Source organism: Sander lucioperca, chromosome 10, assembly GCF_008315115.2.
Source record: "Sander lucioperca isolate FBNREF2018 chromosome 10, SLUC_FBN_1.2, whole genome shotgun sequence".
Taxonomy (NCBI): domain Eukaryota; kingdom Metazoa; phylum Chordata; class Actinopteri; order Perciformes; family Percidae; genus Sander; species Sander lucioperca.
This window is the reverse complement of record NC_050182.1, coordinates 2,912,856-2,937,907: the sequence shown is the minus strand read 5'-3', so window position 1 is coordinate 2,937,907 and position 25,052 is coordinate 2,912,856. Positions and strand designations below refer to the sequence as shown.

Below are 25,052 nucleotides of genomic sequence, written 5' to 3'. Positions count from 1 at the left end.
ATTAGAAACTGTATAATGCAGGTAAGACTCAAACTGTGATAGTTGTTGCTGTTTGAGCATAATACAAACAGAACTCCTTCACAAGAAGTCAGCTTTTAATTCATTACTAATATTTCCCAAAGTTGCTTGTTGCGTACATTGTTAATGATTAACATGGTGAAAAGCAGTGGGTAAGTGAACCTTTCAGAGGTATGAGGATGGGACAACCCCCACTGCACAGTACTTCCTTGTTCTACTTTCATATATTGATATCAGCATACGTTATTTTGAAATTAGCAAAGGCAAAGTGAAGGAGTGTGATCACTCTTTTCCTCCTCTGATACTGCAGATACAATGGAAATAGCTGTGATACACTTCATCCTGCTGGGAGTGATCTCAGGTGAGCTCTTACCACTAGATACAGCCGATAAAAGGATTTATTCACTTATTTATCAAAATGTAGCCATTAATTATTGATGCTTAACAGTGTCAGAAAGAGTTGGGAGATAACTATAAATGGTTTGTACAATTTTGTTGACATAGGATGGTACAATAGGAGCTTCTCAGCGGTAGTAATATCAATGCATTTACACAATAGTTCAGTATGCAGATTCTGTGGATGAATATATCCCTGTTAGCTGGCAACTTGTGAAATACCAATATCAAATGAAGCCACTTAACAAAAATATCTAAACCACAATGCAGCACCGAAAAAATGCCATTTACAACAGAATGCAATACATTTAGTGTAGCGTAACACTGCATTCTGCTCTCAGACCTTTCTGTATCATGGAATTTTGTTTGATAAGTCTAAATAATTTCTACTACTGTCATCATCAAATGAAGTCTTTTCCGAACTCCGACAAGTGGAGCCCAGTACTTCCATCGCACATCAAATGTTGTTGCAGCACACACTGTTTCACAGTATGAGTACTATAAGAACAGGTATCAGAAAATACACACAGAAGAAGCACAGCCGCTATACTGTATACATATATTACAGGATTATACATTATAGGAAAAGTCACCAGTCTTCAAAAAAATGATTTACTAGTAAATAATATATTTATAAAGGGAAGTAATTTCAAGTGAGTTCTCTCTCCACTAGGAAGCAGTTCCCCCATATAATTGTTTTAGATATGAAATCTATGATGTTGTTTATTTATCTATGTTTCTTACACTGTTGGATTGTTTAATTTTCAGTGGGAAGAAATACATTTCCTCACATTAGGGGTTGAAGAAGACACTTAATGGCTTTTCTGACAACCTGCTGTGTAAACATGTCAGCTAATTTAGCTGGTTAGCAATTTAACAATCACCTTACAGTAACTTTATTCAGAGGTTTTTGCTTTAAAAAAAACTATAAAGCTACAACTGAGCTATGAAAAGAGTTTGTCACGTTTGTGAGTGTGTAGTGTTTCCTGTTTTATTTTGTAGTATTCTGTTTTCTCCCTAGTCTTTTCTAGTTTTACTTCCTGCCTTGCGTTTCCTACCCCCAACTGCTCCTTCCAGGCAGCGCTGCGACCGCTGCCTCCAAGGCACATAACCCTAACCTTAACCCTAACCATGACCAGTGCCTAATCCTAGTGCCTTCCAGGCAGCGCTGCCTGGAAGGAGCCGTTGGGGGCAAAAAACACGGATAAACGTTTCCTGCCTTTGTGATTGTCTGCCCAGCCCTAATGTGTTTTACCTGTTCCTGATCCCTTGTGTCACCTGTCCCTTGTTAACCTCATTATCCTGTGTATTTAGTCTCTGTGCTTTCTTTGTCTCTTGTCGGATCATTGTTCTGTTCTGTGCTTCTCTTGTCTGGTCTGGTATGTTTGTCGGTGTTCCTGTTTGTTTCCGTGTTCCTGGTCATTTGTACTCCTCATTATTTTGGAAACATATTTTGCCCGTTTCTTCATAACACTTTTTGTTGTACCTTTTGCTTAATTAAATCTTTGAACGCTACAGTGCTCCGTCTTCTCTGCTTTTGGGTCCAAGCTTCGCCTCCCCCGTGACAGAGTTATGATTAGGGGTGTAACGATACATGTATTCATATTGAACCGTTCGGTACGAGGCTTTCGATTAGGTACGCATTACAAACCGAACGATTCGTTGAACTAATCCTATTTCATTTAGAAAAAAAAGAGCTTAAATTGTGTGAAATATAATGTTCTCAGTGCCGCTGCACTCAACAAGGAAGCCCAAACGACGTAACAGGCAACGTGCTGTCTGCCCCTCCCACTCCCAAAGAATAACACTCTACTCCAGTCAGACATGCTACACTGAACTAGCTCGTTGCATTATGGCTAGTAACTTTAATGTGACTATTACCAGACCAGAATTAGAAGATCCTCCAATAACCAACAGGTCTGGCGTTTGGAGCCACTTTGCTTTCCCTGTAAGTTATGAGGGTGATGGCAAGAGAGTGGTGGATAAAAAAATAACGGTATGTCGAATCTGCTACCCGAGAATAGGCTACACCAGTGGGAATACTACAAACATGTCAACTCATTTACGCCGACATCACCTCAGTGTGTCAATAACTGGAACTAGACGAAAACAAGAAGCAACACACACGCTACAAACTATCCCCGCAGCAATTTCCAACTGATTCAAACAGGACAATAGACATCACTGCGGCGATTGGTACATTTATAGCCGTGGATATGAGACCCTACTCTGTAGTGGAAAACGCAGGTTTTATGAACATGGTTAAAGTAATTAAGCTCCGTTACACTAATTCTTCACGAGCCCATTTCAGCCAGACCGTATTTCCTGCTTTGTACAAAAAACAAAAGCCCAAATAGAGAACCAATTGTCCAAAGCACCAGCTGTTACTCTGACAGCAGACGACTGGACGTCAATGGCTACACAAAGCTACCTGACTGTAACATGTATATTTTTATAAGGGGCTGTTTTTGTTTTATATGCTGCTAAGAAGACACCCCAGGAGATGGGTCAAATATAGCTCTGTCATTGTTCAAAGTATAAAAGATCATACTTTATGTTAGTTTTAATAAATAAAACAATTGTACAAATCATGTCAATTTCTCTGGCATTTCTTTCTTTTTGCTGTATCGAAAACGTACCAAACCATGACACCACTGACTCGTATTGAACAGAACCGTGAATTTTGTGAACCGTTACACCCCTAGTTATGATGCTTCTCTGTGCATACTAGAGAGAACAGGTAATTGTTTTGTCTACTGCAGTTTTATGTTTTGTGAACCTGACCTTGAGCTGAAATATGATTTAAAATTAAGATTTAAACTCTCTCCTCCAGGTTTAACCAAAGGAGCTGGTGTGTTGCCAGACGGTCCTCTAAACGCAGCTGTGGGAGCAACAGTGATGTTTACTACAACACTGACTCCATCAGACAAACCATTTCTATCAGTGGTCTGGACATTTGGTACTAAAAATATAATCACTTCCAGTGGTGTAAACAAAACTGGACCAGAGTATGAAGGCAGGATCACCCTCTTCATGTCTACTGGATCTCTGGAGCTCAGGAATCTGGCTCTTAATGACAGTGGAGAATACAGTGTGAGCATCGTTCCATTTGGAGAACCAGTGAAGGGAGGGAGCACAACACTGAACGTACTTGGTGAGCAAATGTTTGACATCTCTTTCAGTGCTGAGTAAAGATTAGGCAAAGAAAAAAAAAAAAAAAGCAAAATAACTGTGTTCAGTGGTTTCAAATCAGATTTATACTGAGACCAGAATTCAGATTTGTATTACATAACATTATAATTACACAATACTAAGACAAAATAAATATTTAAAAAACTCTGAATTGTGGTTAAAAGTAAGTGGACCATAAGTGAATATTTCTTTTTTTTGTCAAACTACTGTTTTTCCAGGTGAAGAATAAACTTTCAGGCTCAAATTACTTCACTGTGTACATGATGGGATGGTTTCTCACTGATAATGACATTTAAAGTCTTCCAATATCTGCATTATAATAAAGGCTTTGGTAATTTTACTTGGCCACTGATGACGATAAGCAAGAGTTCTATTTTAAGTTGTGTAACTGTAAGCCCTGCTATCAACAATATGTTTAAAAAACATATAAAGGATACACTGAGTTCAGTTTTTGGGTGCACCTGTACAGTCTGTACATATTTAGCTTTTGTTGAGACAGTATCAGAGACATTGAGTTTTATGGTTATACTTTCTGATGGTGTTAAATTGGACATTATATTTAAAATGTATTCTACAGAGCAACCACAAAAAGTACAGCCTGAAACAGTGCTAGTTAGATACATAATATCAACAAAGATGAAATTTCCCTCTTTTGTGAGAAGCATTTTATAACCTTTATAGTTTTAATATTGTTGTCATTAGACGCTTTTTTGTAGTGGCAGAAGTGTTCAATGTGCAGCCATGAATACTCAACATCTCATTATAAACATGAGATTTATTCCCAGCCACTGCAGTGTTTCCTTCTATTATACCTTTCTTAGTTTGGGGCAAATTGGAAACCATTTTCCTTTTCATTCACAGAGCCAGTCTCCAATGTAACAGCAACTGCCAGCAGCACAGACTTGGTGGAGTTCAACAGCTCTGTCCGTCTGTCCTGCTCCTCCTCTGGATCCTCTCTCTCTTTCCTCTGGCTGAACAGCAGCTCTGAGGTTACAGCCAGTGACAGAGTTCAGCTCACTGATGGAGGCTCCATTCTCACTATAGTTAAGGTGACTCGCTACGACCAGGGACCATTCAGGTGTCGTGTGTCCAATCCTGTCAGTAATGGCACCAGTGATCCAATAACCCTCTCCATCAGCTGTGAGTTACTAACCTACATGCTCAGCTCTTTATCTGACAACATCTGAATGCGAACAGAGACAGAGAGTTTAGATTATTGTCGGATTAGTGAGAAGTGTAATTGCCTGGTTTGTTTGTCTTTTTGTTCCTCCATGGGTTTTACAAATGATTAGAAACACATTTTTCAACCTAACATAATGCAGTACAATATCACTGCAAACTACAGCACAGTGTGGACTTAATTATTATCAAGTCAGTTTAATTTAGAAAGTGTTTATTGCTGGGCTGTTCTGTTACATTACATCATACAGAGGTTTTTTTTCTGATGACTTGATGTGTGATAATGCAGTTGTGCATACTAACTTGTTGCTGTTTTTCCCCCCACATTCAGATGGCCCAGAAGATATTAATTTGACAATATCTCCATCACAAGAATACCATGTGGAAGGGTCAGACATCACCCTGTCCTGCTCAGCTGTCTCCAGACCTGCTGCCCTGTTTCACTGGTTTCTGAATGGAGACCTGCTGTCTGATACTGGACCAGAGCTCAGACTGATGAACATTCAGATGAGTCAGAGTGGGAACTACAGCTGTCAGGCCTTTAACAGCAAAACTCTGAGATCTGAAACATCTCAGCCTGCAGCTGTCTCTGTACTGGGTAAGTTTGAATGAAAGGTTTTGCATCAATAAATATGGATAGAAAAGATGGGAAGTACCTAAGATAGTATCATACAAAATCTTTCTAAAATATAAAAAGGTGTGCTAAACAATTGTGGAACATGAAACAATACTTACTCTTCATACGTTTGCATTAAGAAGTGTCTGAAATTTGAAGTTTGTACAGAGACAACTGAGGCTCAGATTGAAAAATATCTGAGGTCAGAAAAATCACTTCCTGGAGATGCCAGTAGCACAGCAACATCTGTAGCAAGCAGATACAACTAACACACACACACACACACACACACACACACACACACACACACATTAAAGATAATCACATTACATTCACCATGTAAATACACATTATTTGTTATAACTGCAATAGCTTTACAGTAATCTAGTCTGGTCACAGACTATATCACCTTTCACATCTCCAATTTGTCCAATCAGAGCTGTTCAGTCTGATTTATAGGCTAACAAAGAGTTCAACTCTTGTATTTCTATGGTCAGTGTGGTTCTGGCTAATTGGGCAAGATTAACTAGCAAGGTCAGCCAACACTAGTTAAATATTGCACCAAGCACTAGGCAACGGATAAGATAAGATATAATAAAACATGCCGAGTAATCTGGTGACAGTCATGACTGATACTCTATGCCTTGCCGTTGTAAAATGTTAAGATGAAAGACCATCAATATAAATGTAAACTTTAAAAAAACAATAACGGCAGGATCACGGATAAATTAACATTCTCTGGACTACATGAATATGTCTAACTTGCATAGCAACCTTTGTTTAAAGCCACGATTACTCATAGTATCATTAACATAGTAGCATTCCCACTCTCGACATTTCTCCCCTCTGCTGAACAATTTTCCCTTTCTTAGGCAAGAAAGGTGGCCAGTATAAAACCACTGTGTTTTCCACCCACAGCGCGTGTTGCCAATGTTTTGGTAACTGTAAACACCACAGACTTGGTGGAGTTCAACAGCTCTGTCCGTCTGTCCTGCTCCTCCTCTGGATCCTCTCTCTCTTTCCTCTGGCTGAACAGCAGCTCTGAGGTTACAGCCAGTGACAGAGTTCAGCTCACTGATGGAGGCTCCACTCTCACTATAGTTAACGTGACCCGCTATGACCAGGGACCATTCAGGTGTTGTGTGTTTAATCCTGTCAGTAATGGCACCAGTGATCCAGTAAACCTCTCCATCAACTGTGAGTTATTCACTTACAGTATATGTGCATACTCTTTATGCTGCACTAAATGGATGCTTCAAAGTTGAAGATATAACGATGCTTCACACTAAGGGAAGCTACATGTCACATAGCACTTTCTTCAAGCTGCTAATATTACTTTTTGGTGATTTTTCTCCGTTTGTTTTACTCCCCATATGCATACCATAGATGGCCCAGAAAATATTAATTTGACAATATCTCCATCACAAGAATATTATGGCAGAGGTTCAAACGTCACCTTGATGTGCTCAGCTGTCTCCAAACCTGCTGCCCTGTTTCACTGGTTTCTGAATGGAGACCTGCTGTCTGATACTGGACCAGAGCTCAGACTGATGAACATTCAGATGAGTCAGAGTGGGAACCACAGCTGTCAGGCCTTTAATGACAAAACTCTGAGATATGAAACATCTCAGCCTTCAGCTGTCTCTGTACTGGGTAAGTTTGAATTAAGAAGTTTGGTGGATATAGTTTAATGAGATGAGTCCGACAGATGGCACTTAACTGACCATCTGCGTAATCTGTATTGGCAAAGTGTGTATTCAAATCAGTGCGTCTTAATATTAAATGACTATATAAAAAGAGACAGTTGGGTTCAGTCTTATAGCATTGTTTTTGGTAGCAGGCAGTTGTTGTCAGCAAAACCCACTGTACACTATTGTACCTGCCCAGTGCAAAATGACAGACAGACCGAGTTAGCAACTAGCTGGTGAGGAAAGTGCAACATTTAGCAGCTGAAGAGATGGATTTTTCCATTAGGAGTTGGTGGAGACATAAAAGCTAAAAGGACAGTGAATGTTAGACTTACACTTACCAGGTATACAGAAACTCTAAATGTTGCTCTGTATGTCCTCTGTGTGTAACATTAATGTTTGCTTAAACAGTGATTGTGTCAATGTTGTGTTTACAGAAGTCATGCTATATTAAGACTTGGGGTCAAAACTTTGAAACAATTACATTTGATCAATTGGAAATCACATTACATAACAAAGGTCATGAGTCAATAGTTAAAGAATTTTGTGGTTTCAATGAAACAGTTTTCTTCTATGTTTCCAGTGTGTGAACTGAAACACTGAATAAGAACTCAATATTATGTAGCTGTTATGTTCCTCTCATGTAGATGATATTTCTGAGGTATAGGTTATTCAACACCACAAATGTTAAAATAACAGTGTGGACAGTCAGACAATTTTTGTATACATTATTCAGGAAACAGTAGTTATGTTTGCCCTTTACAATGATTAACTGTTCTTAAGTTCTTTTTGTATTGTTTTAAGTAGTCAACTTTCAGTTAGTTTGCCCAACAGAGATGATATCAGGTGCTTTTGTCACACCAACAACAAACCTGATGATTGAGGGGATCTCTGTCAACTTAACCTGTGATGCTGCTGGCTCTGTCTTTACCAGAAAGTGGATGAAGGATGGCTCAGATCTGACTCTGGCTGGAAACATGAACCTTTATGACAAGAACAAAGTGCTGTCTTTTAACAGCCTTAAATCAACAGACAGTGGGGAATATTCCTGTAAAATCAGCAACCCCCTCAGTAACGATGAAGCTAAATACACCATGGTTGTCTACTGTAGGTAACAAACTGTACATTTACTGTTCAAAATTATGAGCATCGTAAACAACAGTGTAGCCTACTACTGTAACTGTTTTTAGATTTTTAAGTCAATTATTAGTCAATATCAACGACATTTCATTTCCGAGATTGTTCAGGTGTCCGTTACCTTCGGCTTTCCCTGGTGGATTTATGAGGACTATGCAGTCCAGGATTTCGTGATGTCGCAATCACAACAACTCACGCGAATTCAACCAATCACCGTGAATGTGGTGCGACTCGCAATTTTGACCAATCACCGCAACTTTTCCACAAATTTTACCAATAACCGGAGTTTCCCGCGACTTCAACTAATCACAGCAGTCCCACGTGCCAGACTTTGTATAAGTATGTGACAGTATGTGATATTGATATGACTTTGTATCAGTATGTGACTCTGAGAGCCACTGACCAAGCAGGAGTGAGAACGGGTTGACGTAACACACGTACGTTGCCAAATTCATTTCCTTGTTTGATATGAAGACGAGATGTGTGTGACTCGAACATCTCACATTTACCAACAAAACGTATAGCGAAAAACAAAACATTTCAGACCGTCCAGCCAACCTGTATACATTTTAACATCAATGTACGCTGTAACGTTTTTTTCACTCTAAAGTCTCTGAAAGCTGCTGCTGTTTCAATCCTGTCAGCTCTCTGCAGTGGGAGGGGCTGCTGCTTAGTTTCCCCCGTGACTGACGCGCGCACACACACACACACACAAACACACGGTGGATGCAGGAATAACCGGAGATGAGACGTACAGGATAACCTAAATTGAGGACAACTACGAAGCCAGTCATTTGAGTTTGTGGCAAAACCATTCAGTGCTCGTTTTTCATTTTGTGACTTTCAATTGAATAAAAGGACTACTTTTCCAGTCTTATTTCTTCATTGAAGTTTTCTGTAAAAATAGTGTTAAAATCTTGTCTTGATCCTGTGAACCCAATCTCGTGTCTCGTCTCGTGAGCTGGGTGTCTCGTCCCACCCCTATCAATTATTGAACAAGTTTTTATATTCTTCATTATTTGTGCTGCTGTAAGAACATTCAAATATTGTTTTTTCAGATGGCCCAGAACATGTTAAAATCACAGGTCCAAGTGAGATACATGTGGGGGAGTCCTTCACATTAACCTGCTCTGCTGATTCCACACCATCTGCTACTTACACCTGGAAACTGAATGGGACAGAGATACATAATTCTGCTGAGTTCACTAAAGACAACACTAAACTCTCTGACAGTGGCAGCTACACCTGTCAAGTGATGAATAGTATAACTGAGAGAACATCGACTGCAGTCCATGGATTGTCTGTAACAGGTACAGAGATGGTGTTGATTGCAGATTTTGTTGATACGGTTTAATATTGTGATTAACCCACAGTGAGTACACTTCAGAGGTATATGAGAACTTGTAAACTCAACGATATAATTTTTTAACTAATTCTTCCTATTTAGTGAAAAATGATTCATGTTTTTTTAAGGGAAAAGCACCCATTGGTTGTAATATTGTATTATTATCATAATAAATAACTTTAGTTTACGTGAAAAGCCTACTATAGGCCAACGATTACTGACAGACAGTTGATTATCACATACAGTAGAGTTGATCAAAGCAGTGACATGTCCCTCCTTTTCACTTCTTGTCCAGCAGATGATCAGAAAATAACCAAACTTGAAACATCATAACCAGCCTGAAGAAAAGAAAATATTAATGAATGTCAATATTTGTTTTTAATTGACACATTTTCTCTGCTATCTTTAGTTTATAGTGACATTTCTTCAAACCCAAAATAAAGAGCTAATATAGAATAAAGAGCTCCATAGGGCTGGAGTTTGATGATAATTCTCTAAGAGTTTGACACTCTGAGTCCTTTTGTAACGTGATGTATTGTTAATATAAAAAATATTTATTTGAAAATAGATTTTCTGCCTTTTTGCATGTAAAGTAAAACATAATAATGTTTCAACTATTAAACAGTGGTGAATGTGTTTTAATTTGATTCTGATGTTTATATAATTGAAGCAATGAAATTGCCTCCGCCAAGGAGGTTATGTTTGGTTCATGTGTTTGTTTGTTTGTTTGTTGGTTTGTTTGTCTGTCAGCAAGTTTACGGAAAAACTACTGGCCCGATTTTTAATGAAACTTGGTGGATAGGTTTAGCGTGGGCAAAGGAAAAATCCATTACATTATGGAGCAGATCCAATTCACGGGAAAGATGCACAAATTATGATTCACTTTCATTAATATTGCGAGAACGCGTTTGTGCTGCATTCATGTGGTGTTGGAACAACTGGAAGAAATATTTCCCGACGGGGAACATTCAGACTACATTAACATTGTGAGATAGGGCATACCTTGTCGGAGGTCTGCGCTCTCAGAGTGCCCTTCTAGTTTTTTATGCATTTTGTTTACTTTGTGAATTTAAGTGTATATCTAATGCTTGTTTTATTTTCCTGATCTCCTACTGTGTCTAAACACAACATTCTAAACGAAAATGGAAACATATTGGGTTGAGATAAGACATTATGGAGAAGATATGTAAAACAAGATACATCAAAATAAAAAATGTTTTTATTGAAAACTGCCAACTGTGGAAATAAGGGCTTAGAGTTGATAGTATTTTAATAAAGCTGTATATTGTATACTTTAATTAAAATGTTAATGTTTTACTAAAATTGTGCCTCTGGAGTTTACTCAGTGAAAGCTAATTGTTGGGTTCCGGTAGGGTACAGATCTAGTTATTGGCATATTATCAAAGATGTTTATCAATATTAATAAAGTTATGAATATGGTTATTAATAACTATCAAATCAACAAAATCAAAACGGGGCACCACCCTGAAACTTCAGGGGCCAACACTGATCTGTGAAATAGTCTCATTAGTGATATTTTTCCCTTTAAAATACCGACCTTAACTTGGTTAATCTATCTGGTATTCTTAAAGAGACAAAAGGAAGTGTGAGTCCGAGCACAGACTGTGTTCAACCAGCTTGTTATTACAGTAGGTACACAAATAATCACAAACAACCGCTAATTAAAGTATAGTAGAATTTATTAACTTCAAAATTATCAATGGCCAATCAATAATCCTTTGATCAATTAAAACCAATATACGTTTCTTTTAAGTACAACAAAACAAAGCAAACGACAGACATGTAGTGACCATGTCTGTGTGTGTGTGTGTGTGTGTGTGTGTGTGTGTGTGTGTGTGTGTGTGTGTGTGTGTGTGTGTGTGTGTGTGTGTGTGTGTGAAAATAGGAGGGGGAGGGGCGAAACCCGTGGTTGCTTGGTTACGCCCAGATTAGCTAGCCGTTAGCTCCTTGGAGCTAGGCGTTAGCTGCACAAAAGCTAGTTAGCCCCAAGAGGGCGGCAGTGGGCTGCGTTGCAGGCTCCACGTGGCTAGGCTAGCCAGTTAGCTCTCTAACTAACGTAGGGCAAACACAGGGACACACAGGAGCGCCGTTGTGGAGCGGTGTGCGCTCTGCGGGTTATGTGACTCGCTGTTTGGTCAGCTGTTCACCTGAGCGCGTGTGTGTAGCTATATGTCCATACGTGTGGTGTGTGTGTGTTAGCGAAAGGAGAAAGAAAGCCCCTTAGAGAAAGAAAGACACTTTGAAAAACCTGATTCTCTCACTCAGTACAATAACTAAAACTCCATGAAAAGGGAGTTAGCAGGTAGCAATTACAGTTTTAACAAGCTAGCTGCAATATCAACATAACATATCAACAATGCACTGTGATCAGAGTACATTCACAGCAAATGGATTGGACTTGGCGGTTCAATCAGATTAATAAATCAAAACGTGCATCAATAGCACTGTATTAATCAGATCACATTAATGGTAAACAAATGGCAACATTAGCCCTTTACACATTAATAAACATACTATGTTCTCTCTCTCTGCCCAGAACACTAAGCCCTACTGTATGTAGTCCGTTAGGTTTGTCCGGCGGATTTTCCACGTAGGACAGAAACGGGTTAACCACTTGGCCAGGGTTAACGAAACAACTCCACCGGGCAGGGTTTGGAGCAGTTCAGTCGACTTCGATGAAGGAAAGAGCGGCGTTGTGTAGTCCGATTTCCTTGTAGAGAAAAGGTGTTCTCTTTTGCAGTTTTGAAACACGAGGTGCGTGTTTCCAGGATCCAGTAGTGTTCTTCAGAACACCGAGAGATAAATCCACTTTCGCCAGAAAGTAGAAGTTTTTAGCACAAGCGCTTGCGCGCTTCCTTCAGCAGCGCGAGCCACCAGTGGAAGACGAAGTTTAGTCAGTTCTCAGCGTATTTATTCCCCCGGTCAGTTGGTCCGTGGTCCGATCGGAAATCAGTGTTCTTGAGCAGGTCACATGCTCTTTGTTACCTGGTGAGTTTAAACAGTGCTCTTTGTTTCAGATCAGTTTAAACAGTGCTCTTTGTTCAGGATGACCACCTTTTGGTCATGACTTCTTTATCTCAGAGGCCGCTGCTCTGAATCCTCTGTTTACAAGATAATATTTAATATCCAGTTTGATTCTTCCTTGCTGTGGTCCCAACATAATTAACTAGAGCTAATAGACTGACAGTACTCTTTATAAATGCCGTGCTATGGCAGCTGTAATTATTATAGGTTCAACTGAAAATCTTCCAAAGTGCTAAGTTGCTAAATGTCTGAATATTGATATACATCCTTTGAATCTGCACAACACTTCCATGGCAAAAGCTGCATTATGCTGCCCTCCTGTGGTGTAACTTGTTCTGGCACTATGGTGGAAAAAAGATGTTGAGCAAAGTGTTATTGATGTGATTTACTGAGCAGGATATCTTCCTGAAAGTTAAACTCTCCCTGAAGCTAGAACAGGGAATAAGCAAAGGAATGAGTGCTAAAAAAATCTGTAACTTTACTACATACTGTAAAAGGGTAGAAGTGTGATGAGCAAGTGCCTAACTTTGGTTTCAGTTGCAACTTAGTTGAAGTGGTATTTGGTAGGCAAGGACAAGTTGTTTAAGGGCGCTTTCACACCTATAGTTCGGTACAGTGTTAGAATATATTTTGTGAAAGTGTTAAGAAGAGGTTTTTAGAGTTCATGTCGCTCCATTGTTGCCCCTTTTCCCTGGGTTATGAGAGGCCATCTGGACTTACAGTAATTAGACATTAGAAAGGGAGTGTGGGATAGGCCTGAAAGAAAAGTTCTTCTCTGATCGGGGGGGGGGAACGAGGCAACAATGGGTCAACGTTTTGTAAGCGCAGGATCTGTCTGTCTGTATCTATATCTATATATATATACTCCGACTCTGACCTGCGGCCCTTTGCTGCATGTCATTCCCCCTCTCTCTCCTTTCATTTATTCAGCTGTCCTGTCAATAAATAATTTATATAAATACATTTTTAAAATCATCTTTAAAAAAAAAAAAAAAAAAAAAAGACTGGACACTAAAGCAGGTTTACTTCAGAGCTCCATGTGTTTGAGTCTGAACCATAGACTGTAAACGTCACGGTACAGGAATCATTAGTATTGCACTAAACTTTGTGTAAATAGCATCAATGTATTAGACTGATTTGGCTACGATTCCTCCGAAAATTTCACCTTTCACAACTTTCCTCACATCTCTGCTTCTCCTCATAGTCATCAAATCTACCTATCATATAATAAAGAAAATAGTGAGAGTAGAGGAAGGCAGGCCATACAGCCCGATCCGGTTGGGGAGAGTTCTAGCCCGACCAGGCTCCTCTCTTTAGCCTGCCTCTCTTAGTTATGTTACTATAATTCTAGACTGCTGGGGAATTTCCTTCCTTCCTATGACACAATGAGCTGCTCTCTCATCACTCTTTTCATTTGGTTCCTTTGTGTGCATCCTTCTCCCAGAAATGCCTGTTACTAACCTAGCTCTGGGGAGTTTACTCCGCGGAGTCCTTATATTTCTTCTTCACCCAGAATATCGCCTTGGATTAGGGTGGCACCAACACCTGGGTCCAGGGTGCAGCTGTCGCTATGGACCTGCTACACCCTGCTACGCTCTGCAATTCCCTGCAGTGTCCGGCTGCGTCCTGCCGCATCCAGTGCGTCCACCCATGCTCTGTTGTGCCACGTTACACCCCGTAACGCCCTGCTGTGCCCTACTATGACACAAACTACTACGACTACCATTGTAGTGACTGTTTAGTTCCATTATCTTTGTGACTATTATTGCCACTGTTCATCACACCCCCAACCGGCACCGTCAGACACCACCTACCAAGAGTCTGGGTCTGCCGAGGTTTCTTCCTGAAATGAAGTTTTTCCTCGCCACTGTCGCAATAGCCACTGCTAATGCTTGCTCTTGAGGGAATTACTGGAATTGTTGGGGCTTTGTAATTATAATGTGTGGTCTAGACCGACTCTATCTGTAAAGTGTCTCGAGATAACTCTTGTTATGATTTGATACTATAAATAAAATTGAATTGAAATTGAAATTGAATAGAGACGGTTGCTAGGTGATAGCAACAAATACGTCATGCTGGTCAGACCCCGCACGTAGCTGCCGGTTTTATTCGCCTTGGAAAAATAAACCAGACAAAGTCACAGTTCTACCATGAGTTCTACAACAAAAATGTAAGAACTGCGAGTGCCTTGGATAATACTTGTTTCCTTTATTTGCATGTGCCATTCTGGGGCTTTTTTATTCTATTATACTTATTTTGTAAAAAAAAAAAAAAAAAGAGAGAAAGAGAGGGCTGTAGCCGGGGACGCCCAGGCCTAACAACGCCTCTGGTCCAGACATTAAGAAAACCCTGCTTTAGACTTTTTCTCCTAAAACTTCGGAGTAACTCTGAGGTAAAAGTGAATATTACTCATAATTCCTGAACATGCAGTTGTTTTTTTATTAGTTGTTATGCAAGTTTGGAGAGCTACCATAAACCCAAAGGGTTACATTGAGGTAATAAGTAGGCATGCCAAGTCTGACGACATCTTGATGACATGTTTCATTTATTGCAGATAATTTCAAGGGCACTTATTCCGCTGTTGCACAAACTCAGACGGCAGAAGTCAGGTAACATTACAGGAGGACCAAACTGAGTAATACACCATGAACTATACGTTTCTCAGGTCAACCATACTTGTCTTCCTCTCCTCAGGTAAGGTATTAATGGTTTTAAATTCATCATTAGAACTACAGGTTGTGAAATGTCGGCTAACTATGTTCACATTTCAGCAGGTCTTTGCTATGGAGCCGGTGTGCTCACTGTCGACTTACTTAGTGAAGTAGCAGGGCAGAGTGTGACCTTCACAACATCTGTAAAACCGGCAGCTGAACCATTTATGGCATTGACTTGGAGCTTCAATGGTACCACCAATGTAATAACTTCAACCAGTGTAGATGTAGTGGGACCAGGCTATGAGAACAGGATCATCCTGGATAAATCTACTGGATCTTTGGTGCTTAGAAACCTGACTGAAAAGGACAGCGGAGAATATGACTTAATCATCATCCCACATGGAGCAGGGCAGATTCAAGGAACTGCTAAACTGGACGTGCTGAGTAAGTAAGACTAAATAATTTGATGTTGTATTTAATGTTCGGAAGAATTGAAAATAATGCCTGTGTAATACCAACTAATTTAGAATGAATAAATCTGAAACAAAATGTCTGCTTTAAGAATGCCTCTTATTAGCTTTCTTTTCAATTTTTATGCACAGCCAAAGTGTCGAAACCCACTATGGCCTGCCCCACAGAAAACTTAATAGAAGGTAAAACCTCCCTGAACCTAACCTGCGATGCTGACAGCTTTAAGTCTAGAGTGTGGATGAAGGACGGAAAACCTCTGGTTTCTGGAGATGGATTCAGTTTTCACGATGGCAACAGAGTGTTGTCCATCAGCCCCGTGAACAGGAGAGACACGGGAGAGTTTCTTTGTAACGTTAGCAATGATTTCAGCTTTGACACGGCCAAATGCAGGCTTGAAGTCTATTGTAAGTACTTTCAATTGTACCATGATGTTTTTTTCACCATCTTTACATTTTGAGTAAGTGCTCAAGCTCCTATAATTATTTTTTCTTCAATCTCATAACCATTATCTTCTTTCTCATCTGTTCAGATGGACCTGACAGACCAATAATCGTTCAGACACCAATAGGAGCAGAACTGGAAGAGAGTGTTGTTCTTAGCTGCTTTGCTGATTCCCTACCTAAGGCAACTTTCCTCTGGACGTTCAAACACATGATGATGCACGGGTTTGTACACTACATTCGTGAGATGGAAGAGATGGACCTGGGGAGGTACACCTGCACCGCCCATAACCCTATCACTGGTCTGAAAGCCTCTGTGTTCCACAACCTGCATGGTATTTAAGCTCTCTTTTATAACTCTAACTTGTTTATTCTGATATGTGATTGCAAATGGAAAAGAATAAAAGTAAGGTTTTTTTTTCTGATCTAGACTCCTCCACTCCCATCAGTGGTTCTATGTCCATGTTTTGCATTGTCCTGACCACGGTGGCACTCATATCGGTCTAAAGACTGTATATTGTCTGTGGAAATACTAGATGTTATATAACAAGCTTGCTCATTTTGATCTACAATTGGATTTACTTTAGACAATGTGTGTGTGTGTGTGTGTGTGTGTGTGTGTGTGTTAAGTAGGGGTGGGAAAAATAATCGATTCTTAGATGCATCACGATTCTCTCTAGAACGATTCGATTATCGTTTCTGATAAGTTAATAATCGATTATTTTATTTAAGATTTTTTTTTTTTTTTTTTTTTAATGTGTTTATTTTTATTTAAAAGTTACTGTCTCCAGACAAGTACAAATCAGAAAACAGAGTGACTGAAAGAGGATGGGATAATGGACAACAACTTAGAGTTTAGGCAGAAAAAAAACACACAAAAATGGCCAAAAGGAAAAACATTTTTTTGTATATATACACACATGATCTAATAAGACATACATAAAATAATTAGGCAAAACACATATAGGCTGTTCATCTACTTTATCACATTACATCTGACCACCTCATGTTTCATGTTCTAAGAAGCCAATTCTCCACCTTTAAACATGACTGAGCCTCTGACCTGGAAGATTACTGGGAGAGAAGGTGACTTTCACCAGCACGTTTAAGGCTTAAGCATGGAACGACTACCAAACAAAAACCTCAGTAGACAAAACATTTCATTAAAACTTGTGTGTAACAAATATTGTATATGTCAAAATCTAAGCTTTGTCTAGCTGCTTTGTCTAGGAAGTGATTAGCAAACTGAGTAGCAAACTCAGATTTATATGTATATTTTTTTAAATCACGCATGGAAATGTACATTAAAAAATTGTTGCATCGATAATCGGTTTAGAATCGAATCTTTGGCCTCTGAATCGGAATCGAATCATAAGGTGCCAAGAGATTCCCACCCCTAGTGTTAAGCATTTTTGCTGTGTCTCTTTAAATGTTATTTTCACATAAAATAAAGTTGTGAATGATACATGATCAAATTAACCAGTGGTCCTTCACATTTGCTTTTGTCCCTGCACTATTTTTAAAATGTTCTTCAGTAATCTACATCTGTGACATTCATTGCTGTGTTTAATGATTAACAGCTGCCTCGGTTTGTTGTGTTGTATATTAACACAACTGAAGTATCACTAATTGCTGTAATGGTGCCTCTTGCTTAAGAGAACAGTAGAATTTGTCCCCACAGCAGAGATGGTCTCATGTCTGCTAACAGATTCAGCTTTAATGAATCAATCTTGACACTACTTGACATTTCAGGTGTTGTATAACAGAACTACTTTATATACTTTGTTCTTGTATGATTCACCCGTCAAATGTATAATAAAGTGTTTATGCTGTTTAACACAGACTGAGGCCTGGTAACGTCTTATCAAATTGCTACTACAATAAACTTTTATTAAAACTCTATATCAGATTTTGTACTTTACATTCACTCCTTTTTTTTGCTCCACAAGGGTGTGCCTACGTGCTGCTGCCAAAGAATCAACTGGTGAAACCTATTTTCACATAAGTGTACTTTACAGCAGTATACCGAAAACTCCCATAACCAGGACTGGCATGGCAAGAGTTTTGGGCATAATAGGACTAATGGATGTATTAGCAGCTTGACGTAGTGCTGTGCAATATATTGATATATTGACATAGATATACTGTATGAGGCTAAATATCTTCTTAAATTTTGGATATCGTAATATTGTGTTGTCTTTTTACCATTTTTAAAGGCTGCAATACAGTAAAGTAATTTTCTGAACTTACCAGACTTACTAGCCGTTTTATTATTTGCCTTTACCCACTTAGTCATTGTATCCACATTATTGGTGATTATTTATCAAAACTCTCATTGTGTTAATATTTTGTGAAAGCACGAGTAGTCAACCCTACAATATCGCCGCAATATCGACATTGATATATTTGGTCAAAAATATCGGGATATTTGATTTTTTTCCATATCGCCCAGCTCTAGCTTGACGGCTTGCTTTTGATGACTAAGTTAGACACATCCACCTGTGTTGGTCTTATTGAGGGTGGTACATATAGCAATGACACTTAAGGGGAGACACCCCAGGTGAATAGGGAAAATAAGACTAATAGATATCAGCATGAAACTTCCCCAGTTGATTACTGACATTAAGACAAATATCTTTTATATTACAAGTTTTTAGAATTGTTATGTTTAAATATGCAAATAAGGTATTATCTAATTAAATATGTGCTAATTTGCATATATTTCCAGAAGAGAAATCTGAACATTGGATAAAGTCAGATTCAAAATTACTGTTTCATTTTGTTGACATATGAGTCAAAGGTTTTTACAGAGGGGATTTTGGATCTCTTTTTATCACTCCATTATTAATATACTGTCAACAGCCATACAAAATCAATTTTCGCCCAGTTTTTAGGTATAAAATGTCGTATAAATCAGACTCTGAGTGATATATGAACAAACCCCTCTGTAAAAACCTTAAGAATATACATTGAATACAACTGGAACGTTTGGTGTGTAAGTGCTGCTAAAGTGGAGATTAGAGTATAAGAAAAAACCCATTTTGAGAAAACACTCTAAAGATTTGTATTGTAAAAATTCACACTTTTTTAGTGGAAACAACTATTTACAGACACAATATTAAGGCTGAAACGATTCCTCGAATAACTCAAATAATTCGATTACAAAAAATCCTCGATGCAAAATCATTTGCCTCGAAGCTTCGTTAAATCAATGTTACCAACGTTGTATTGCTGATGGACGGTGTTTCCACATGGATCGTTATTATTGTCGCACACCAGACGCTGCTCAGTCTGCTGGCGACACATGCCAGAGCGTAAATAGTGAGGGGCTAAGAGAAGAGACAGGCTAGAGAAAACGACAGAAAGTGTCCAAAGTTTGGAATCAGTTCAAACGTAATTAAAACGAGAACTCTGTACCAGTGTGTCTACTGAAAAACCGAACTAGCTTACCACAATAATAGCACGACGTTAATGCTTCAGCATCTCAACAGAAAACATTTCTCATCCATTCCACGAAGCGGACCCGACAAAAGTAAATCACGGAGTTGTATGGACGATGAAACTACACCAAACACAACAACTACTAAAAACAAAAGACAAGAAAATACGTAGCAGTGATCACAATTTGATCTAAAGAGCCGACTTGTTGACTATCCCGTCGGAGAAACAGCTGATTGTTGCGCACCATTTTCTCTGGTTTGATTTGATTACAATGCTACGTAGCATTGTAATCAAATATATAAATTAAAATAGATTGAGTAGAATTAATATTTACATATACATATATTTACATATAGGCCTATATACAGATCAGTCTCAGGATGAAACTTGTAGTTCGGAAAGTTAAGTTGCACAACTTAAGGTAATATTTATGTATGTTTAATGTATGCCTTAGTGTGAGGATGTCATTTCAGAAAATGTTTTCTTTAAAAATTTTACAATGTAATATGGCACTTAAATGCACTTCATATGTTTAGTTTTTTGAGAGATGATATTGTAAGCAATGTAGGCAACAAAAATGTTGCTTTTTCCGAAAATTTAACCAAACTATTGTTTATTATTGCTCTTCAATAAAACAAAAGTATTTCTTATCTGATTACTCGATTAATCGATGGAATAATCGGTAGAATACCCGATTACTAAAATAATCGATAGCTGCAGCCCTACACAATATCTTATCAATCAAATCATTAGTAACAACAATACAAACACCTAAAATTACATCAAAACTTATAACAGCATTTATGGCCTTCAACTGAACAGAACCCCAGTAAAAAACTGTGTGTACACACACACACACACACACACACACACACACACAAACGGTCCCATGTAGAACTGCCACCCTGGCCTAGTTACTGTCTACAGCCTAACTTTCCATGCCTGCTTCATACGTAGACCCCTCATCCAGTTCCTGCTGATGCCTTTTCAGCTTTTTAGCTGTGCTAAGACTCTTGCGCCTATATTTTGCACTGGCAGTTGTGACGGCCTCAGCTTTCGAGATCCTGAGCATATCAGTTTCTCTCATTGAATTGACCGTCACAACTGTGCTCTGAAGCCACAACTTCTCCATAACAGAAAGCATGGCAGAGGCACCTTCATTGAAGGTGGAGATGGCCATACTTGCTGCTGCCTCAAGCTTACTTTTCCCCACAAAGTTTTTGGACACCGCACCCATAACAGAATTGACAGATTCTCATCGTTTGCATTTTGAGTGCAGTCCCCTCAGTCAGCTAATGGTGAAGCTAACTAACCAGGCCTTCAACCATCAGCACTGGTTCATAACAACACAACAAAACAAATTATGAATCATTCAACAGATGAATATTTAGAACATTGGAGAAAGCAAACAAAGTAGACTAAATTGTTATTTGACAGAATATCTGCACACTATCAGAGATACGAAGAAGAGACGGATCCTGACTAAATACAGGCTCAGTGACCACCAACTGGGTCAGACAGAGATGCACTTCCTCCTACACTGTGAAAAAGTATCTTCACTAAGAGATTTACACCTTGGAAAAATAGCCAAAAAAATAAAACTTCCCAATGTTAACACCAGAAAAGAGGAGGGGACAGGAGAGGGGACAGTAGCTCCACTGACAGCTAAATATGTATCTGCCTGCCATCGCCTGAGGGACTCACAACCACTTTAGGATCCCAAAATTACAGATTTGTTTAGTATTGTATAGTAATTATATTATACAAAAACTGTAACTGTTGTGTAATGTAATTGTTTTGTAATATAGTGTGCTGTATCGCGATCAGTACAGTAGCATATGTGACACCTACATATTTAATATATGACATGTAGGCTATGCATTTCTGTAAATTGCGTTGAGAGCGAGAGAGCGCACGCGAGAGAGAGTTTCCATACTCGCTGCATATCCCAAGCCTAACTCCTGCGCTAACAGCACTATTCGCATATTCACATCAAACGCTACTCGCTCCTCAATACGTCTTGAAGACGCATAGATGTATAGACACTTTGCCTGTACACATCTTCTTTGCAAAGACTGCACTCTAGTAGTAAACTGCTACAGATGCTAACTTTAAGCCCTGTCCCTGTGCAATTAGGACAAATTAAACCACCGATCAGACGCGCTACATGAACTATCAGCCATTGCTGTGTAGCGCTCCGATTACCTCCGCTGTCTGAACACTGTTTTCCGAACGACAGTTTACGCATCGACGCACTATGTGAAGGCATTTCATCATCTGCTGTCCCCTGTGTCTTCTTGCTAATGACAACTGTTTTCGTCTTCTGAGATGATTTTCGACGCACTTCTTTCGACATTTTGAACTCCCATGGAAATGTCAAAGCACGTCATGTGACGAATCTGAACGAATCACGTCAGAAATTGGCATCAGCCAATGAGATTGCGCATTTAAAGTTAAATCCCCCATTGTACTTTCACGATTGGTTGCTGATGAAAAGGAAATGACCATATTTGGATCTGACAACGTTGCACAGGAGAGAGAGAGCTTTCTAACAGTATATGTGATGACAGGGTGCAGACAGCGATCGCGGAGCAGCGGGATGATTTAGAACGCCAACTTTTGTTGAATTTAGGAGAAATCTACAAATGCAAATAGACAAAATGTAGTAAAATAAAGACCTAAATGTGTATTTTGGACTTTTTTTCAAGTCCGAAAGAAGACATGTTATGGAAGACAAATAGCCCAAAATCTCAAAATTGACCAGTGCATAAAAAACAATGTTTTTGCCTGCCGTGTCTCCCCTTAAGGCTAGGACTAGGCTAAATGTAGGACTTGAAACTCTAAAAGCAGACTAAATCACAAACTAATAAGTAAAAACTATTTTGTGGAATTAAGGAAAAGCCTTGGAAAATAACAGATGAAAATCTAAGAGAAACTTGCTTTTCAACATAGGCAAGTTGCTGTTGAGTCAAAAACAATTATCCATTCCATTCACCTCCATTGTATTGGGACTATCATCTCTAAACCTTGGCACATAACTGTTCATCCTAGGGCTGAACGATTTTTGAAAATAATCTAATTGCGATTTTTTCCCCAAATATTGCGATTAGATATTCGATTATTTTTTTAAGCTCTTTGTCTTCTGTATTATTCAACAAAGACAAACAATAAATCATTCATTCATAGTATGAACAACACACAATTACACACTAGACAGTTAAATAAGTATTATATATTTATATATATATATATATATATATATATATATATATATATATATATATATATATATATATATATATATATATATATATATATATACACACACACACACACACACACACAGTATTTTTTTACAGTGCACAGAGAGGATCTGCCTCCAGCCCCTCCCCCTCGTGAAGTTGCGCGCTGCCGTGTGCACTTGTTCAGAGAGGCTATCGTTACGTTAGCTAGTTGCTGGTGTTCTTGCCGTGGGATTAACTGTACTAATAAAACTGTTGAAAAACCGCGGCCACGCTGCTGTGAAAGCTCCCCGAACGTCATTTATCTGTCTGGTTGTTACCCCTCTCAGTGGCAGCTCCTCCACTCATCTCTTTATAACGGAGCTAACTGCTAACTGGAGCTAACCGCTAACCGGAGCTAACCACTAATCAGAGCTAATCGTTGCCAACCGAGCCTTGAGTTCTGTGTGTCTGTATCCATTAACTGCATGTATGGACTCGAGCCCGAATAAAACCCTTCATTTTATTAAAATGGCTGTAAAAGTTTTAAACTACAACTCAGAGTTGTTTGAATGACAGAAATCAGCTCAAGGTACGGCGTAGCGTTAGCGTGCTAAGTTGATGCTTTCTCTGCGGAGTGCAGACTGATTTGCTCTCGCCAGTCATGTGACCAAATCGCAGCCTTTGCGATTAGGAAATCGCGTTTTAACATATCGCAAATGCAATTAATCGTTCAGCCCTAGTTCATCCATCATATAAAGACAAGAGTCTGCAGCCCCACTAGCAGCTCTGTGAGGCTGTCTCTAGGGCACAGTGGTGCTGTAACTGTGTAGCTTGAACTGGGACATATCAAAATGAAATGTGACTATTGACTTCTTAGCAGAATAAAATAACCATTATAAAATTGTATTAGCACCGTACATTAAAGTCAACAAGTGAGTTAATGAGCAGCAGGATGTACACCACCACCTTAACACTTACAACTACATAATAACGTCCCTGATTAGCAACATTGTCAAACAAACTGCTCTGGGATTTTTCTAGAAGTGCACAAGCTAGGCCTGGTCGATATGGAGTGAAAATCATACGTCAGTATCTTGCGACGATATATACACCTTTGGATTTTCAACAAAGTGGGCTGGACAAATGTTCAGTTGTAAGTCAAAGCCACGTGAGATGAACGTGGGTTCCCTCCCTGTGAAAATATAGATATAATATACTGTACCAGGGGTGTAAATCCCAGGTTTTATAATGATATATTATATTGATTATTTGGACACAGATATGATATTTAAAGTGCCCATATTATGAAAAAAAAATCACTTTTTCTGGGATTTGGGGTGTTATGTTGTGTCTCTGGTGCTTCCACACACATACAAACTTTGAAAAAAATCCACCCATGCTGTTTAGAGTGAGATACAGTTTCTGAATGTGCCCTGCCTTCAGTCTCTGGGTGAGCTGTTCAAAATCGGCACGGCTTGTGACGTCACAAGCCAAAACGAGCAGGCTAACCGCAACCATTAGCTCGTAGCGTTAGCATGCTAACGCTATGGCTAACGCTATGGCTAACGCTATGGCTAACACTAGCATGCTAACGCTAGCATGCTACCTCGTTCTCAATAGCAAAGCACTGCTACAACACACACAAGTTCACCATAATCTACAAAAGAACTACTTACATGTGCGCCCTCATTTAGAAGTCTCCCAGCTAATCCTGCCTTGTAACTGACCAAAGTTGTATTAACAGCCTTTCTTTTACTGTCTATGGAGCTAGCTAGCTGACATGATCTACATCTGAGCTACTGGGCATGTGCAGTGCAATCAAAGATAGTACAGAAGAAGAAGAAAAGATGTCTCACTCTGTAGCTAAAACAGAAACCAGCTGAAAAGAGGATCTGCAGCAGTGAGAGAGAGCACTGCAGTACAACACAAATATGGTGTTTTTTGAAAATTAAACCATGTAAACCTATTCTGGTACAACCTTAAAATACAATATGAACCTGAAAATGAGCATAATATGGCTGCTTTAATGATATCTTAAAGTTTGTAATGTAATGTCTGTATGAGACACAGTTACACAGTTCAAATGTTATTTCCATGCCCAAAGACATTCAGATTACGCACACGTATTTTTGCATGTTTTCTCTGCTGTATTCACGTAATTATGTAAGTATAGTTCATGTTAAGCACTATATTACACTTTTAGAGC

The 25,052-nt window shown here is 39.0% G+C and overlaps 2 protein-coding genes across 3 annotated transcripts; both read left to right on the top strand.

The window, feature by feature from the left end:
* The first annotated feature begins 210 nt into the window (after positions 1 to 210).
* Positions 211 to 9,582, top strand: LOC116049785 (carcinoembryonic antigen-related cell adhesion molecule 5-like). The gene is made up of 8 exons (XM_036006734.1): positions 211 to 379; positions 3,248 to 3,568; positions 4,468 to 4,746; positions 5,117 to 5,383; positions 6,320 to 6,598; positions 6,788 to 7,054; positions 7,924 to 8,196; positions 9,285 to 9,582. The coding sequence occupies exons 1-8, from the start codon at positions 334 to 336 to the stop codon at positions 9,578 to 9,580; spliced, it is 2,028 nt and encodes a 675-aa protein (XP_035862627.1). The 5' UTR covers positions 211 to 333; the 3' UTR covers positions 9,581 to 9,582.
* A 5,594-nt stretch (positions 9,583 to 15,176) lies between these two features.
* Positions 15,177 to 16,779, top strand: LOC116049795 (carcinoembryonic antigen-related cell adhesion molecule 1-like). Of its 2 annotated transcripts, none has more exons than XM_031299768.1 (5): positions 15,177 to 15,310; positions 15,388 to 15,714; positions 15,873 to 16,145; positions 16,271 to 16,516; positions 16,612 to 16,779. In XM_031299768.1, the coding sequence occupies exons 1-5, from the start codon at positions 15,262 to 15,264 to the stop codon at positions 16,686 to 16,688; spliced, it is 972 nt and encodes a 323-aa protein (XP_031155628.1). In that variant the 5' UTR covers positions 15,177 to 15,261; the 3' UTR covers positions 16,689 to 16,779. The 2 variants fall into 2 exon arrangements, with proteins under 2 accessions (XP_031155628.1, XP_031155629.1); XM_031299769.1 differs by having other exon boundaries at positions 15,195 to 15,310; positions 15,391 to 15,714.
* Positions 16,780 to 25,052: the final 8,273 nt, after the last annotated feature.

Bases quoted from the DNA above. Each gene is read 5' to 3' on its own strand.
- LOC116049785 (XM_036006734.1), top strand. From the start codon at position 334: ATGGAAATAGCTGTGATACACTTCATCCTGCTGGGAGTGATCTCAG. The intron at 380-3,247 runs GTGAGCTCTTAC...TCTCTCCTCCAG, and splicing joins CCTGCTGGGAGTGATCTCAG to GTTTAACCAAAGGAGCTGGT. The intron at 7,055-7,923 runs GTAAGTTTGAAT...TTTGCCCAACAG, and splicing joins TTCAGCTGTCTCTGTACTGG to AGATGATATCAGGTGCTTTT.
- LOC116049795 (XM_031299768.1), top strand. From the start codon at position 15,262: ATGAACTATACGTTTCTCAGGTCAACCATACTTGTCTTCCTCTCCTCA. The intron at 15,715-15,872 runs GTAAGTAAGACT...TTTTATGCACAG, and splicing joins TGCTAAACTGGACGTGCTGA to CCAAAGTGTCGAAACCCACT. The intron at 16,146-16,270 runs GTAAGTACTTTC...TCATCTGTTCAG, and splicing joins ATGCAGGCTTGAAGTCTATT to ATGGACCTGACAGACCAATA.